Below are 12,200 nucleotides of genomic sequence, written 5' to 3' on the forward strand. Positions count from 1 at the left end.
GCTGGTGGTGCGCTGCCCTCGCGTGCTCCTTCCCACGTGGCCTTGGTGGGGCACAGGCGATGCCAGTGGTACGCCTCCGGGCAAAAACTGCATTATGGCGGGCTCTCATTCTTGCCTCCCTGCGTTCCCGTCAGCCTGGCTTCTACCCTTCCACCCTTCTGCTGGCAACCGCCCGGGACGTCCTCCGGTATCGCCTAGGTCAAGCAACTTCCGGTGACCCGCAGTCGGTAAACTTTACCACTGCCATGTCATTGTCCATAACTTCAGTGAGAGTCACCCCTCTTGACCCTGAGTGGACCTGGGAACCTGCATGCCCCTGGGCATCGTCCTCCACTGCATCAGGTCACGCTCGACTACGCGGGCGAGGGCCATGAACTCCTCCGCGCCTCGCCTGACTGCCGTCCTTATGAAGGGGCGAAACTCCGGCAACAGTTGTTCGACGATGGTCAGTAATGCCGCGCTCATGTCCCCGCCTGTCCCCAATCGTCTGAACAAGCGCAGCTTCTCATAGATGAAGTGCTCCGCGCTCTCTTCCTCGCTCTGCATCCGGCAGTAAAAGGTTCTCTGGCACATTGCGCGCGCCTGATCATTGTCGTACCGAGCCTCTTCTTGTCGCACAAAGTTCCCCCAATCAGTGTTATAGCCCCCGACCATCGACCACCAGTCCCTCGCATCACCGCGGAATTGTCCGATCACCCGCGATGTCCACACGGCCCGTCGCACTCCGTACAGTTTCAGGAGGTGCTCGCACTCCCGCACAAACTCTCGCGGGTCCTCATTGTTGCTCCCCGAGAACACTGGGAATACGAATGGTGCACTCACATACTGCAAGACTGGCCTCTCAATGTTCGCGCACCTGTCACCCCAGACACAGTCCCTGTCGTGACCTCTCACGTCCATGTCGTGACCACCCCTGGCTTCGCCGCTCACCCCACACACCATGTCCGTCACGTCACCCTTTCCGGTGTCCTTTTCGTCACCCATCTCCGTCTCAAAGTTTATCAGATCTTCCGTATCCTGCTTAACTATCGCCCCCGCCATCATTATCAGCGGCGCTACTGACGCGGGAAGTAATGTTAGCCGATCGGTAATACAATCCAGGCTTTACACGCGGCGTTATCGCGCGCAGACGATCCTTGACGCGCCGTCGTCTCCGATTCGCGTTGCTCCAACGTCGCGCGGCTGCACCTGCTTCCTGTCCACGCCCGAGCGTGAGGGACCCAACCCGGGACGTTTCTTCCACGCCGCGACCCGGACTCCATGATTATAAACAAAAAACAAACGCGGTGCAGTAGAGTAGCTGATCACTACCCCGTGGTAAACGAAGCTAATCGCGATAGCTTGACCGTGCGTAAACGTGTCGAGACGTGTGTTTGCTCGCGGAGCGGAGCGGAGCAGGTCTGCTCCGCGCGGCAGCTAGATAGCGACTGAGCTCTCCGCTTGCCTGTGTGCGCCGCTACGCACGGGCAGTTGAGGGGGGGGGGGGGGGGGGGGAAGCTCCGCGGGAGACAACATGCTTGCGGCAGGCCAGGCGGTGGGTCTACAAATTAATACACACACACTGAATAACAATATAAGATTAATCACAAAATACAAATAGATACAATGTTAGTTATGAAATAAGCATACATATATGTTACACAGATACATGGCCGTCCGTGAGCGGTCCTTATAACATAACGTAGGGCGCCCGCGGGTGCGTCCCTGACCTTTTCACTGCACTGCACTGCACTGCACTGCATCAGTGGGGAAGGTGTCTCCCTTAGGCACACGGCGGTGGACAGGTACGGACTCTACGTCTAGGAGGGCACGACGACTGTCGACAGTACTTAACAACTTAAAAATCAATTAGCCTAATCATTTAAAATTAATTTTTCGTCCTTTTATATCAGCGAATGTTTCAATAATAAAATCAAAATTCTCAATTCAGAATTCATTACAAAATTATTTGTCTGAACTTTGTTAGTATTTTTCTTATTTTCTTTTGCACCAAGCGGAAAGTTGCACCCTTTATTTTATTATTTTATAATAATTTTCTTTTATTTCAAGGTTGACCAGTTATGAAGCACAAGGAATGCTATGGTGAGGTACTGGTAAAATATGGTGCCACGTCACCCGGTTCTGCAATATGGTGTAGACAAGGGTCTCCTTAAACTTTTGCACCAAGCGGAATGTTGCACCCTTTATTATTTAATTTTAGAATAATTTTTTTTTTAATTCCAAGGTTGACCAGATACGAAGCACATAGAATGCTAGTGTAACGTACTAGTAAAATATGGTGCCACGTCACCCGGTTCTGCAATATGTGTGGTGTAGACAAGGGTCTCCTTAAACTTTTGCACCAAGCGGAATGTTGCACCCTTTATTATTTAATTTTAGAATAATTTTTTTTTTTTAATTCCAAGGTTGACCAGATACGAAGCACATAGAATGCTAGTGTAACGTACTAGTAAAATATGGTGCCACGTCACCCGGTTCTGCAATATGTGTGGTGTAGACAAGGGTCTCCTTAAACTTTTGCACCAAGCGGAATGTTGCACCCTTCATTATTTTATTTTATAATATTTTTTTTTAATTCCAAGGTTGACCAGATACCAAGCACATAGAATGCTAGTGTAACGTACTAGCAAAATATGGTGACACGTCACCCGGTTCTGCAATACGTGTGGTGTAGACAAGGGTCTCCTTAAACTTTTGCACCAAGCGGAATGTTGCACCCTTCATTATTTTATTTTATAATAATAATTTTTTATTTCCAAGGTTGACCTGATATGAAGCACATAGAATGCTATAGTGAAGTACTGGTTAAATATGGTGCCACGTCACCCGGTTCTTAAATATTTGTGGTGTAGACAAGGGTCTCCTTAAACTTTTGAACCAAGTGGAATGTTGCACCCTTTATTATTTTATTTTATAATAATTTTTATTTATTCCAAGGTTGAACAGTTATGAAGCACACAGAATGCTATGGTGAGGTACTGGTAAAATATGGTACCACGTCACCCGGTTCTGCAATATGTGTGGTGTAGATAAGGGTCTCCTTAAACTTTTGTACCAAGCGGAATGTTGCACCCTTTATTATTTTATTATATAATAATAATTTTTTATTTCCAAGGTTGACCAGATATGAAGCACATAGAATGCTAGTGTGACGTAGTGGTAATTTTGGCGTCGTCACCCGGTTCTGCAATATGTGAGGTGTAGACAAGGGTCTCCTTAAACGTTTTCACCAAGCGGAATGTTGCACTATTGTTATTTTATTTTATAGTAGGCCTACATTATTTTTATATAGCATTGATGCCTAGTGTTCAAAAACCTTTAAATCTTATAAAATGGGTTTACTTTTTGGTTTTTAAATTGAATCATATGTGTTTCCCGTTTTTATGTACATATAATCATCTTACAAGGGTTCTATACTTATTTAATTTAATTAAAATATAAAATTTAACTTTGGTTTACATATGTCGTTCTTGCACCAAGTCATTGTTTAGTTTTGTTTCGTTTTTATCGTACGGTACTACAATTATGGTACTCATTTAAAAACGAATCTGAGATTCGAATCTAACTTATCCTCAGTAAGTTGAAGAGCATATAATAAAAGGGGTTTTCGGATTTTTGACATTTTTTTTTTTTCGCAAATACCACTGAACTACATATGATATTTAAAAATTCGATATCTCCTAAAGTATTTGGAATTTATTACCTTCACCGCTTTTAATGAAAAGAGGACGTTGAAGAGCATATAATAAAGGTATTTTCGGATTTTTAACATTTGTTTTTCGCAAATCCCGCTCAACTACGTATACCGACTTCTAATTTTTGTCCTATTAATGTAAATATTGAAAAGTTTTGACACGTAATCAGGGCCCAGGGATTTTGCACCCACTTACCCCGTATCTCAACGGCCGAGACTTGACCAACGCGAAGAATACCTTTTCCCTTAACCTTCTCCCTGCTCCCTGCAGGGTCGTGCCAAGCAACCCCAGCACCCTACTCATCACACGCTGAACTAGAGGTGGGTCGAAAAGTATCAACCTAATACTTTGTCACTGATACGCGCCTGTATCAGTAACCGCAAACGAGTACACTTGAAAAGTATCAGAGACTTTAGTATCAGTTCAGAATTCACCTGGAACAAAACCACGGCCAATGAGCGCAGTACCCGATCGCAGATGACGGTCACTTGGGCGGAGCTTGTGAAAGGGGAGGGAGCAGGAACGACGAATAAGGGATAAAGAAGGGAAAGAATGTAGGGGAGGAAGCGCAGGGGAAGGCGTTGAAGCCTTGAAGGAGAGGCGCAAAGCGATATTGTTACAAGCAGGGCTGCCACTCATGGGTTTTTCCACCCAGATCTGGGTTTTTCCAATGGTGTTTGGGTTTCTGGGTTTTTAAATAATGAATTTCAACAATTCTAGGTTTTTTATAATTTTAATTATTTTTATACCTAAAACAATAATAAAGGTAGTAGCTACTGTATCTGTTGCAATATCTGTTTGATAAATGCAAACAAGTCTATGTGTTTCACACACAAAAATACATATAAACACAAAACTAGTTTTCAAGAAGCTAAGTCGAATATTAAATTAGACACATTCTTCAAAGAGGCTTGCAGAACACAAAACCAATGCAACAATTAACCTTCAAACCAATATTGTAGAATCAGACTCTGAATAAAGACTAACGTACATGATGCAGTTTTATAAAAACAATTACCGGTTTAAAGAATGCAGTGATGGTGTTTGTTTTGTCATGTATATATTTGTAGGTTTTTTTATGATATGTGCTGGTCCAAGAATTACTTATACAGCCATTTTGCTGCAGTGTAATTTTCTTGTATTGGTTGTATTTAACCGTTTTCAGTCTTGTAAGGTAATTAATTGTTTTATATTAAAACCAGTTATGTTTATATTTTTGAATTAGTACGCAAACATTTTCAACGATAGCATTTTAGACGCATCTGGGTTTTTTTGTAGGTTATCTAGGTTTTTCATGAATATCACAGTGGCAGCCCTGGTTACAAGTCGTTTTGTTTATTGTCCTACACGGTCTAAGAAGGGGAGGTCTGGACACTCCCCAACCAGGCCAGCATGCAAAAGTGGCACACCTAATGTCTCCGTAGTTCCGCTCCGCTCCACCATCTGACCTGTAGCGCTGGTTGTTCTGCGGTGGTATTTTAAGCTTTGTTGTTATGAACAACTCAACATAATAATCATTTAAATTTTCATTAAATGTTAAAAATGCATTAATCTCCAGATATCGATACAGTATTAAATTGGATGTGTTTATGTTTTATAATATTTGGAATTATTTCATAAATTAGGTAAATTAGGTTACGAAGTATAGTTTCCACATTGACATTGGCGGGAAGCCAGGAACTTCATTGTGAGCAAGGAGCATTGATTGTTAGTAAAGAGAATAAGCGTATATTATTTTAATTGTGAAAATGCCTAACCATTGTAAAACCATTGCAAAACAAATTATCAGGCAAAGTCAGACGAGAAAGTTGCAATATTCCGAGTTCCCAATGATGACAATGTTAGGCAATTGTGGCAGAAAGAAATTCCACGAGACAAGTTTGTACTTAAAAGATCCCATTATGTATGCGAAAAACATTTTGTGGAAGACGACATTCTCACAAAAAAAAAAAAAGGAACACAAAGATCATTTCGGAAACGTCATTGGAATAGTAAGTTAAATTTTATTATTTGTATGAATGTAGTCTAAAGATTACTTATTTTTGTATAGGCCCGACTTTTTTAAAAATGTATGTAATATGTCGAATTTTATTAATGACCAGCACAACCCTGATAATACCTGTTTGTAAGTAGTTTGACAATACACCATTTTTTTTATTAAAATACAAAATTTGCAAAACGAGTGCGGTCTCTTCCTTAAAAAAATAATGAAAATCCCAAAATACTTTTATTCAGTGCTCTAAACTTTCCTTTGGTATTTCAAAAAGGCGCAGATACGGTATTCCAACTCGTTTAGGAGTAATCGCAGTTTGTAATTTACATTACAATACCTGTGCATTCATGCGGTCGGTGACGTTTTTGCTTGCTGTGTATGTGCGTGTTGTTTGTTTTCGACAACTTATAAAAACTTTTTTTTTTTATTTGAATATTGTAATGCAATGTAAATAAAAAATTTTTAAAAAAATAGTCTCTACTATGTGAAGCGTCAACCCTTGACATGAGACACAAAACATTAACGATGGCACTTATTTGTGTAGCAAATAATGTATTGTAAATGCAGGTTTGGTATTGTTATTCAAATACGTAAATCAGCCAAATTATGTAATTTGATTCAGCCTTTAATTTTAAATGTTAAAATATAGTGTAATTTTATTAAAATTCATTGCAGTGCATCAAATACTGACGTAACTCTCTATGTTTGTAATTATGGAGTAGAGGGCCACCATGGAAATAAAAAAAGTAAAAAAAAAACTTATTTTTACTTCTTTACATGATTCCTGATAATTCTGCAAAACGGCATTGCGATATTTCCAGTAATTTGCCTAAAATTACCTTTTTAAACGAGTGTATTTTTTTAAGTTTTATAGATATTATTATATTACGTTGCGGAAACGTGGCCCTATGCCCGATTATCACGTTACTGTGCGTCCTCCAGCGATGATTTTAAACTATCGTTGTATCGTATATTATTTACCTATTGTTTGTTTTTCACGAGAATTGACAAATTCATCATAACGTCTAGTGATATATTTCCACCGCAAGACACCTAGCGCTAGAGTTGAATAGCGGACGTCGAACGAACTATGGAGACAGTAAGTGGTCACTTTTATCTGGCGAGTGTCCAGACCTCCCCTTCTTAGACCGTGTTGTCCTACTTCAAAGTATGCTCAGTGCGCAGTGCGTGCACCATCTCGTTCAATAATAAAACTAATGAAATTTTAATATTAAAAAGTACATTAATACAAGATATAATATTTATATTTGTGCACCTAACAGCTATGAAAATGCAAATAAATTCTCAGTTGACACTAATAACAGATGTAATCAACATATGGACTTTCTTTTTTCGAAAACAATTAGTAACTAGTGTTTTTATACATTAAAAATTCACGATTTTATCAAAAATAAAAAATAAAATAACAGATAGGTACATTAGTGAGCATACTATATCAATGTTTTTTCAAATGTTTCTTCAGATTAGTCGATGATTTATAACTCAGTTTTTGTTTACACAAATTACAATTAGCAAACTCATTATTTTCCATGAAAAAATTCCACACAAATGAAGTCTTTTTCGTGCACTTATCCATTCCTTATTTCACTATAAAGATACTAACTACAAAGCATGACAGCCCGCAACATGGTGATACACGGCCAGGACGAACTGCAGTGAATGTTGAACTGATTGATACTGGTTGTATCAGGCGGGCATGAGAGTATCAGAGGTAGAGAATTACCAGGCGTGATAAATAATGTATCAGATTCGCCTTCCGGTCGCACGGTCTGCGTACGCGAAGCTTTGTTGCCTCCTAGGACCGTCTGATACAGAAGTATCAGAGACTTGTAACATGATACAATGCTGTATCAGTATCAGGTTGGAACAGGTACCGAAAATTGCTGTCACAACCCACCTCTACGCTGAACATGTTTTGCACATACCAGGTTATTCTACAGAGTAACCCCCTGGTACTTATTCTCTTCTATCTCGATTTCCTGCCCCTTCCAAGTAAACTAGTTAACTTCCTCTTCCTCATGGAACTAACCAATCTCGTCTTACCGGCATTCAGCGACATCCCTTTCTGCTTTGTGAATAATTGTTATAGCCAGATCAGATCCCCTGCACCGTGATCGCAAGAAATCCTACACTTTAAGAGAAGTAGAAATTAACTCCCCAATATTTCCTTTAACACTCAAAACATTTCACTCAGAAATATAACTGGCGATACTTAAAAATAAAGTATATTCTAAAGTCGGTGGAACAAAAACAGTGATGTTATACGTCATAATTTTATCATTAAAACTTACCTAAATCAAAAACAATTAACTTTGGCCGAGGTTTAAACGATTGTAAAGACATATTTTAAAAAATCTTAGTTAAACTGCAACAAATCGACAGAGAACGACAACACAACAAACGTCCATACACAGCGGCTCTGGCCTTCACAGCTACACAGCTATTACTTTATTTACTTTTTTTTTTGTCTGTTTGGGTGGCTTCAGTGGATTTGCCTGCAGCCATAGTGCAATGAAGCGTACTAGCGATTCTAAAAACATTCAGTAGGATCGAGGTACTATATCTACTCTTCTCGGTAGAGGCCCCTCTACCACGAGGAAAAATTAAGGCCGTGGAACATGGGAATAGGGATGTGGAGGGTGAACCAACCACCGGGATAAAGGCAAAAAACGCAAGATCAAACCATACAGATTAAATGCAAATGTTGGCTTGTAGTATAATCCGAATAATAAAATCTTAAACCTCATGGGAGTGGTCACATAACATCCTCGGGTAATAATAGGGTGGCGAAAATCCTATTGCCTGAAGGCTCTGAAAATAGTGAGTTCTGTCCCCAATACAAGGGCAATCCAATAAAAGATGGTGTACATCAGCATCTGAGGATCCACAAACACACATCGAGTTTGCAAGAATTCCTAGTCTATATAAATAAGATGGAGATTATTATGTTCGGTACTTAAACGAAAGGAGATAACCCGTGATGTCTGGAGTGATAGCGCCAGATCGGGCATTATTTACTCTATGCTTCACAGTGTGCTAGGGTCCCAGCATGCAGCCTTAAGCAATTTTTTTTTTTTTTAGATGAGAAAGTGGCATACGGTTTAGGTCAAATGTGACGCCGACCGCCAATGCTCCTCTATGTCGCATAGATCGCTATGCCTCATCAACGTCTCACAAAGGTGTGTGCACCGAACGCACTCGTGCGCGCACCAAAGCATAGAGCGTGCAACGAGGCGAACGCCAGGCAACAAGTGCTACGTCGGCGGAAGGATCCAGCCGGGTGTGGCATATCCCTCCGCCGAACTACAACAAATGTAATTATGTATATTTTCCACAGGTTTTATTAGACATTATTTTCATCATTTAATATTTCAGTCCTCTCAAAAATTATGTTTCACAGTGCGCCTTGTCCCGAACCTGGCCGGTTCAGTTTCCCGCGAAAATCACACGTTTCTGCGGGAGGGTTGGCGGGGGAGGGGGGTCGCGCGCGGTGAGAGCGGCAGTGTCCTTCAGGAGCTCGGAGAGGCCGGCAGCTCCGCGCAACACGGAACCAGCAACTTTCGTTATCACCGACATGTAGTTTCAATAGTCGTAATTTTTCTAAATCTTTTTCGTACAGTTCCGTGGTCGGCCTCAATTTACCATGTGGTATTTCACTTAAATTAATCAGTGCTCCAAGACGAGTGTTCAGCATAATACAGTCTACGAGACGTTGTGTCGGCACTTCACGCAACAACCTAGCTTACCAGCTAAATAGTTTTAGCCCACACGGGGCTACTAGGCGACACGTGCCACCATACTTATTAACGAGTCAATATCTGGGACAAGTCTAAGAGTCAGGTAGAGTCGCCGGAGTTACGGGCCTACGTGTCATTAGCCCAGTGTAATATGTAATGTGTAATAGTGAAGTGTTTTGTCAGTTAGGGTTTAGTATGTCATGTTAGGGTTTATTCTATAACCGCCGCATCATGTGCAAGAGTACGTCCTTCACGCATAGTAAAATCGTGAGCCGCCACTGAGGAAGTGGCTGCGCGTGTGACTATTCAATTCGGGACAACCGTTACGGCCAGGGCGGGCAGCACTATGTATAGGGCTGTGCCGTAATAAATTCATCAGGCATCAATCAGTAACTTTGTGTTATTCTTCAGGCGTCCCGAGTGGCCATAACAGCTCGGGGGGCCCTGCTGCGTTAACCCCTACCTCTAGCCACGAGGCTGAACCTTCCCTGAGATCACGAACCGTATAAAAATCATGTAACAATCAATGGAGGTAGAGGGGACAGCGTCAAATGGTCAATTTTCGTCATATGCGATGTCTATATAATTACTTTAGCAATCAAATATCCATTGTAAATTTAACATTCATGTCTTACCCGAGAAGAGAAACCAGGACTCCTCGCACTGTATGCCGGTATGCATCCGACTATGCTACAGAGGTCGACTATCCATAAACAAGTCAGATTCCATAATAACAGCATATATTTTAGAATGACAATATGGGAATGTCATGGGGCAAAAAAAGGATTACATGTATTGCAATTCTTTAAAGCGGCATCGCCTGATCATACGACGATAAGTATTGCATTTGTGATAAGGTATTGTGGCTATTCAGATTGTGTGCTTTTTCCAAGTTTTCTTAAGTTGTAGTTTTTTATTATGGCTGGAAATGTTTGTGCAATATTTTGACGCTAACCATTGGTGCTTCTCTTGTACCCACAGACCGCCATGGCAAATCGCCACCTCGACAGAGCGGGTGAGGCCCAAATAAGCCCCAGCGCAGTATAGGGCATGCAAGTGCAGCGTTGAGGACACCAGCAACCCCAACATATCGATTTCCGGCCGTGCGACAGTCGACTAGTGCATTTACCATTACTTTGTCGCTCATTAATACTGTTCGTAATCAAACTAAGCGACTAGTAGACAATATTAATAGTCCAATAACCATGTAATAAGTAATGTGCACCATCCATCTTAGCGAGACTAGGCTAAAAAAATGGCCCGCATTATTCTTTCACAAATGGCATGCTTCCGCAGGAACAAAGTCGAGGAAGCGTGCCGAAATCACAGCCTCGGGCAGTTCATCATCACCCTTCAAGCAGAGCAGTCGCGTATCGCCCCACGGAGCCCATCAACCTTGTTTCACTGTATTCATCACAAAATACTGTGACGCCGCCATCGGTGCTCCCTCTGAGAGCACATGCCGTTATGTGTCCTCAACACCTAAATTAGGGCCTGTGCTGCGAACACGCCCGCACGTACCAACCAGCATAGAAAGTGCCGTGCCTCGAACGGCGTGACGTAAGTCACGGCCGGCTGTGTGTACAAAGCGCCCGGCCGGGTGTGGCAATGCGCAATTGAGACACAGTGCATATGCAATTATAATTACAAACATTAACTAACACTTTTGATGTATCTAATATTCCTTAATAATTAATTAAAGTAAATGTAAATGCTTTTGGTTCACAAAACTGGCCGACATCATCTTCCCGCGCTCCGTCACTTTCCGCGGGAGATCGCCCCCTCCCTGGCCGGGTTGCCAGGGAGAATCTTCAGTAGCCTTCCAGCACTCACCAGGGCCGGCAGCTCCGCGCACGTGGAGCCTTCACTTCTCGCGCCAAAATCAGCATGTAGCTTCAATAGGTAATATTTAAAAATCAGTTTTCATCTGTTCCACGGCCGGCCCTAAACCAACCGTATGACATGTCGTACGGTTCTTCAGTAAATATGTGTGACTCGACCACGAGTCGTTTAAGTGTGATACGTAATTTTTAGTGTTTTTAGGCAGCCCGCCGAGGTGCCTGCGCTTCACGCCTTAATCGCTCCGACAGGAGAATTGAACTTTGCCCACGCGGGGCGGCATTGCGCCTAAAGCGAACATTGACATTCTAACACATCAGTTCCTGGGATGTACCGCGGCCGCGGGTGAGTTTCCATGTCAGGTACCACCGCGTCCGCACCCAGCTTAACGTGGCCTCACGCCACCACGAGGGCAAACTCACGGTTACCATTTAATTACCCTGAGCGGTACTGCTGGATCAGTATCATCCCGAGCTCCGGGACATTTCCATAGTAAACTTTATTTACGGGTTTAAATGTTAGTGTTAGTTTCCGCCATCATCAATGTGTCGTGTGTAATTTCAGTGTTTTGTCTAAGACATTTATTAAGAGACTAGTGAACTATCGTTGTATCCCACCGTCCGGGCTACCACCTCTTATCAGCTAAATTCGCCACGTGCCTTCGTCGTCACCTCCGTCATCCTCAGGATAGCCTGCGACCCTCGGTTTGGTAGTCCTCCGGAATCCTGCTAGACGTGAAACAGTACCGCCGATCGAGGGCCTTGTATGTGTAGATGAAAAGGTAGACGATGATACGGCCATTTAAATGAAGATGTACTGTACAAGGCGAAGTACTGTATCGTGTGTCATATCAATAAAATCAGTTACATTTACGTGTGATTTTAATAGTTACGGCGTCCTGGGTGGCCAAAACAG

At 42.3% G+C, this 12,200-nt stretch overlaps 1 protein-coding gene across 1 annotated transcript in view; it reads right to left on the reverse strand.

Moving 5' to 3' along the window:
* LOC134527683 (magnesium-dependent phosphatase 1-like) overlaps positions 1 to 8,163 on the reverse strand; it is a 32,374-nt gene extending 24,211 nt beyond the window's left edge. The window contains exon 1 of the mRNA XM_063360588.1: positions 8,001 to 8,163. Within this exon, the coding sequence (XP_063216658.1) occupies positions 8,001 to 8,052 (52 nt within the window). The 5' untranslated portion in view covers positions 8,053 to 8,163. The remainder of the gene's footprint in view (positions 1 to 8,000) is intronic.
* Between the last annotated feature and the right edge of the window lie 4,037 nt (positions 8,164 to 12,200).

This window comes from Bacillus rossius, chromosome 1, assembly GCF_032445375.1.
Source record: "Bacillus rossius redtenbacheri isolate Brsri chromosome 1, Brsri_v3, whole genome shotgun sequence".
NCBI lineage: Eukaryota > Metazoa > Arthropoda > Insecta > Phasmatodea > Bacillidae > Bacillus > Bacillus rossius.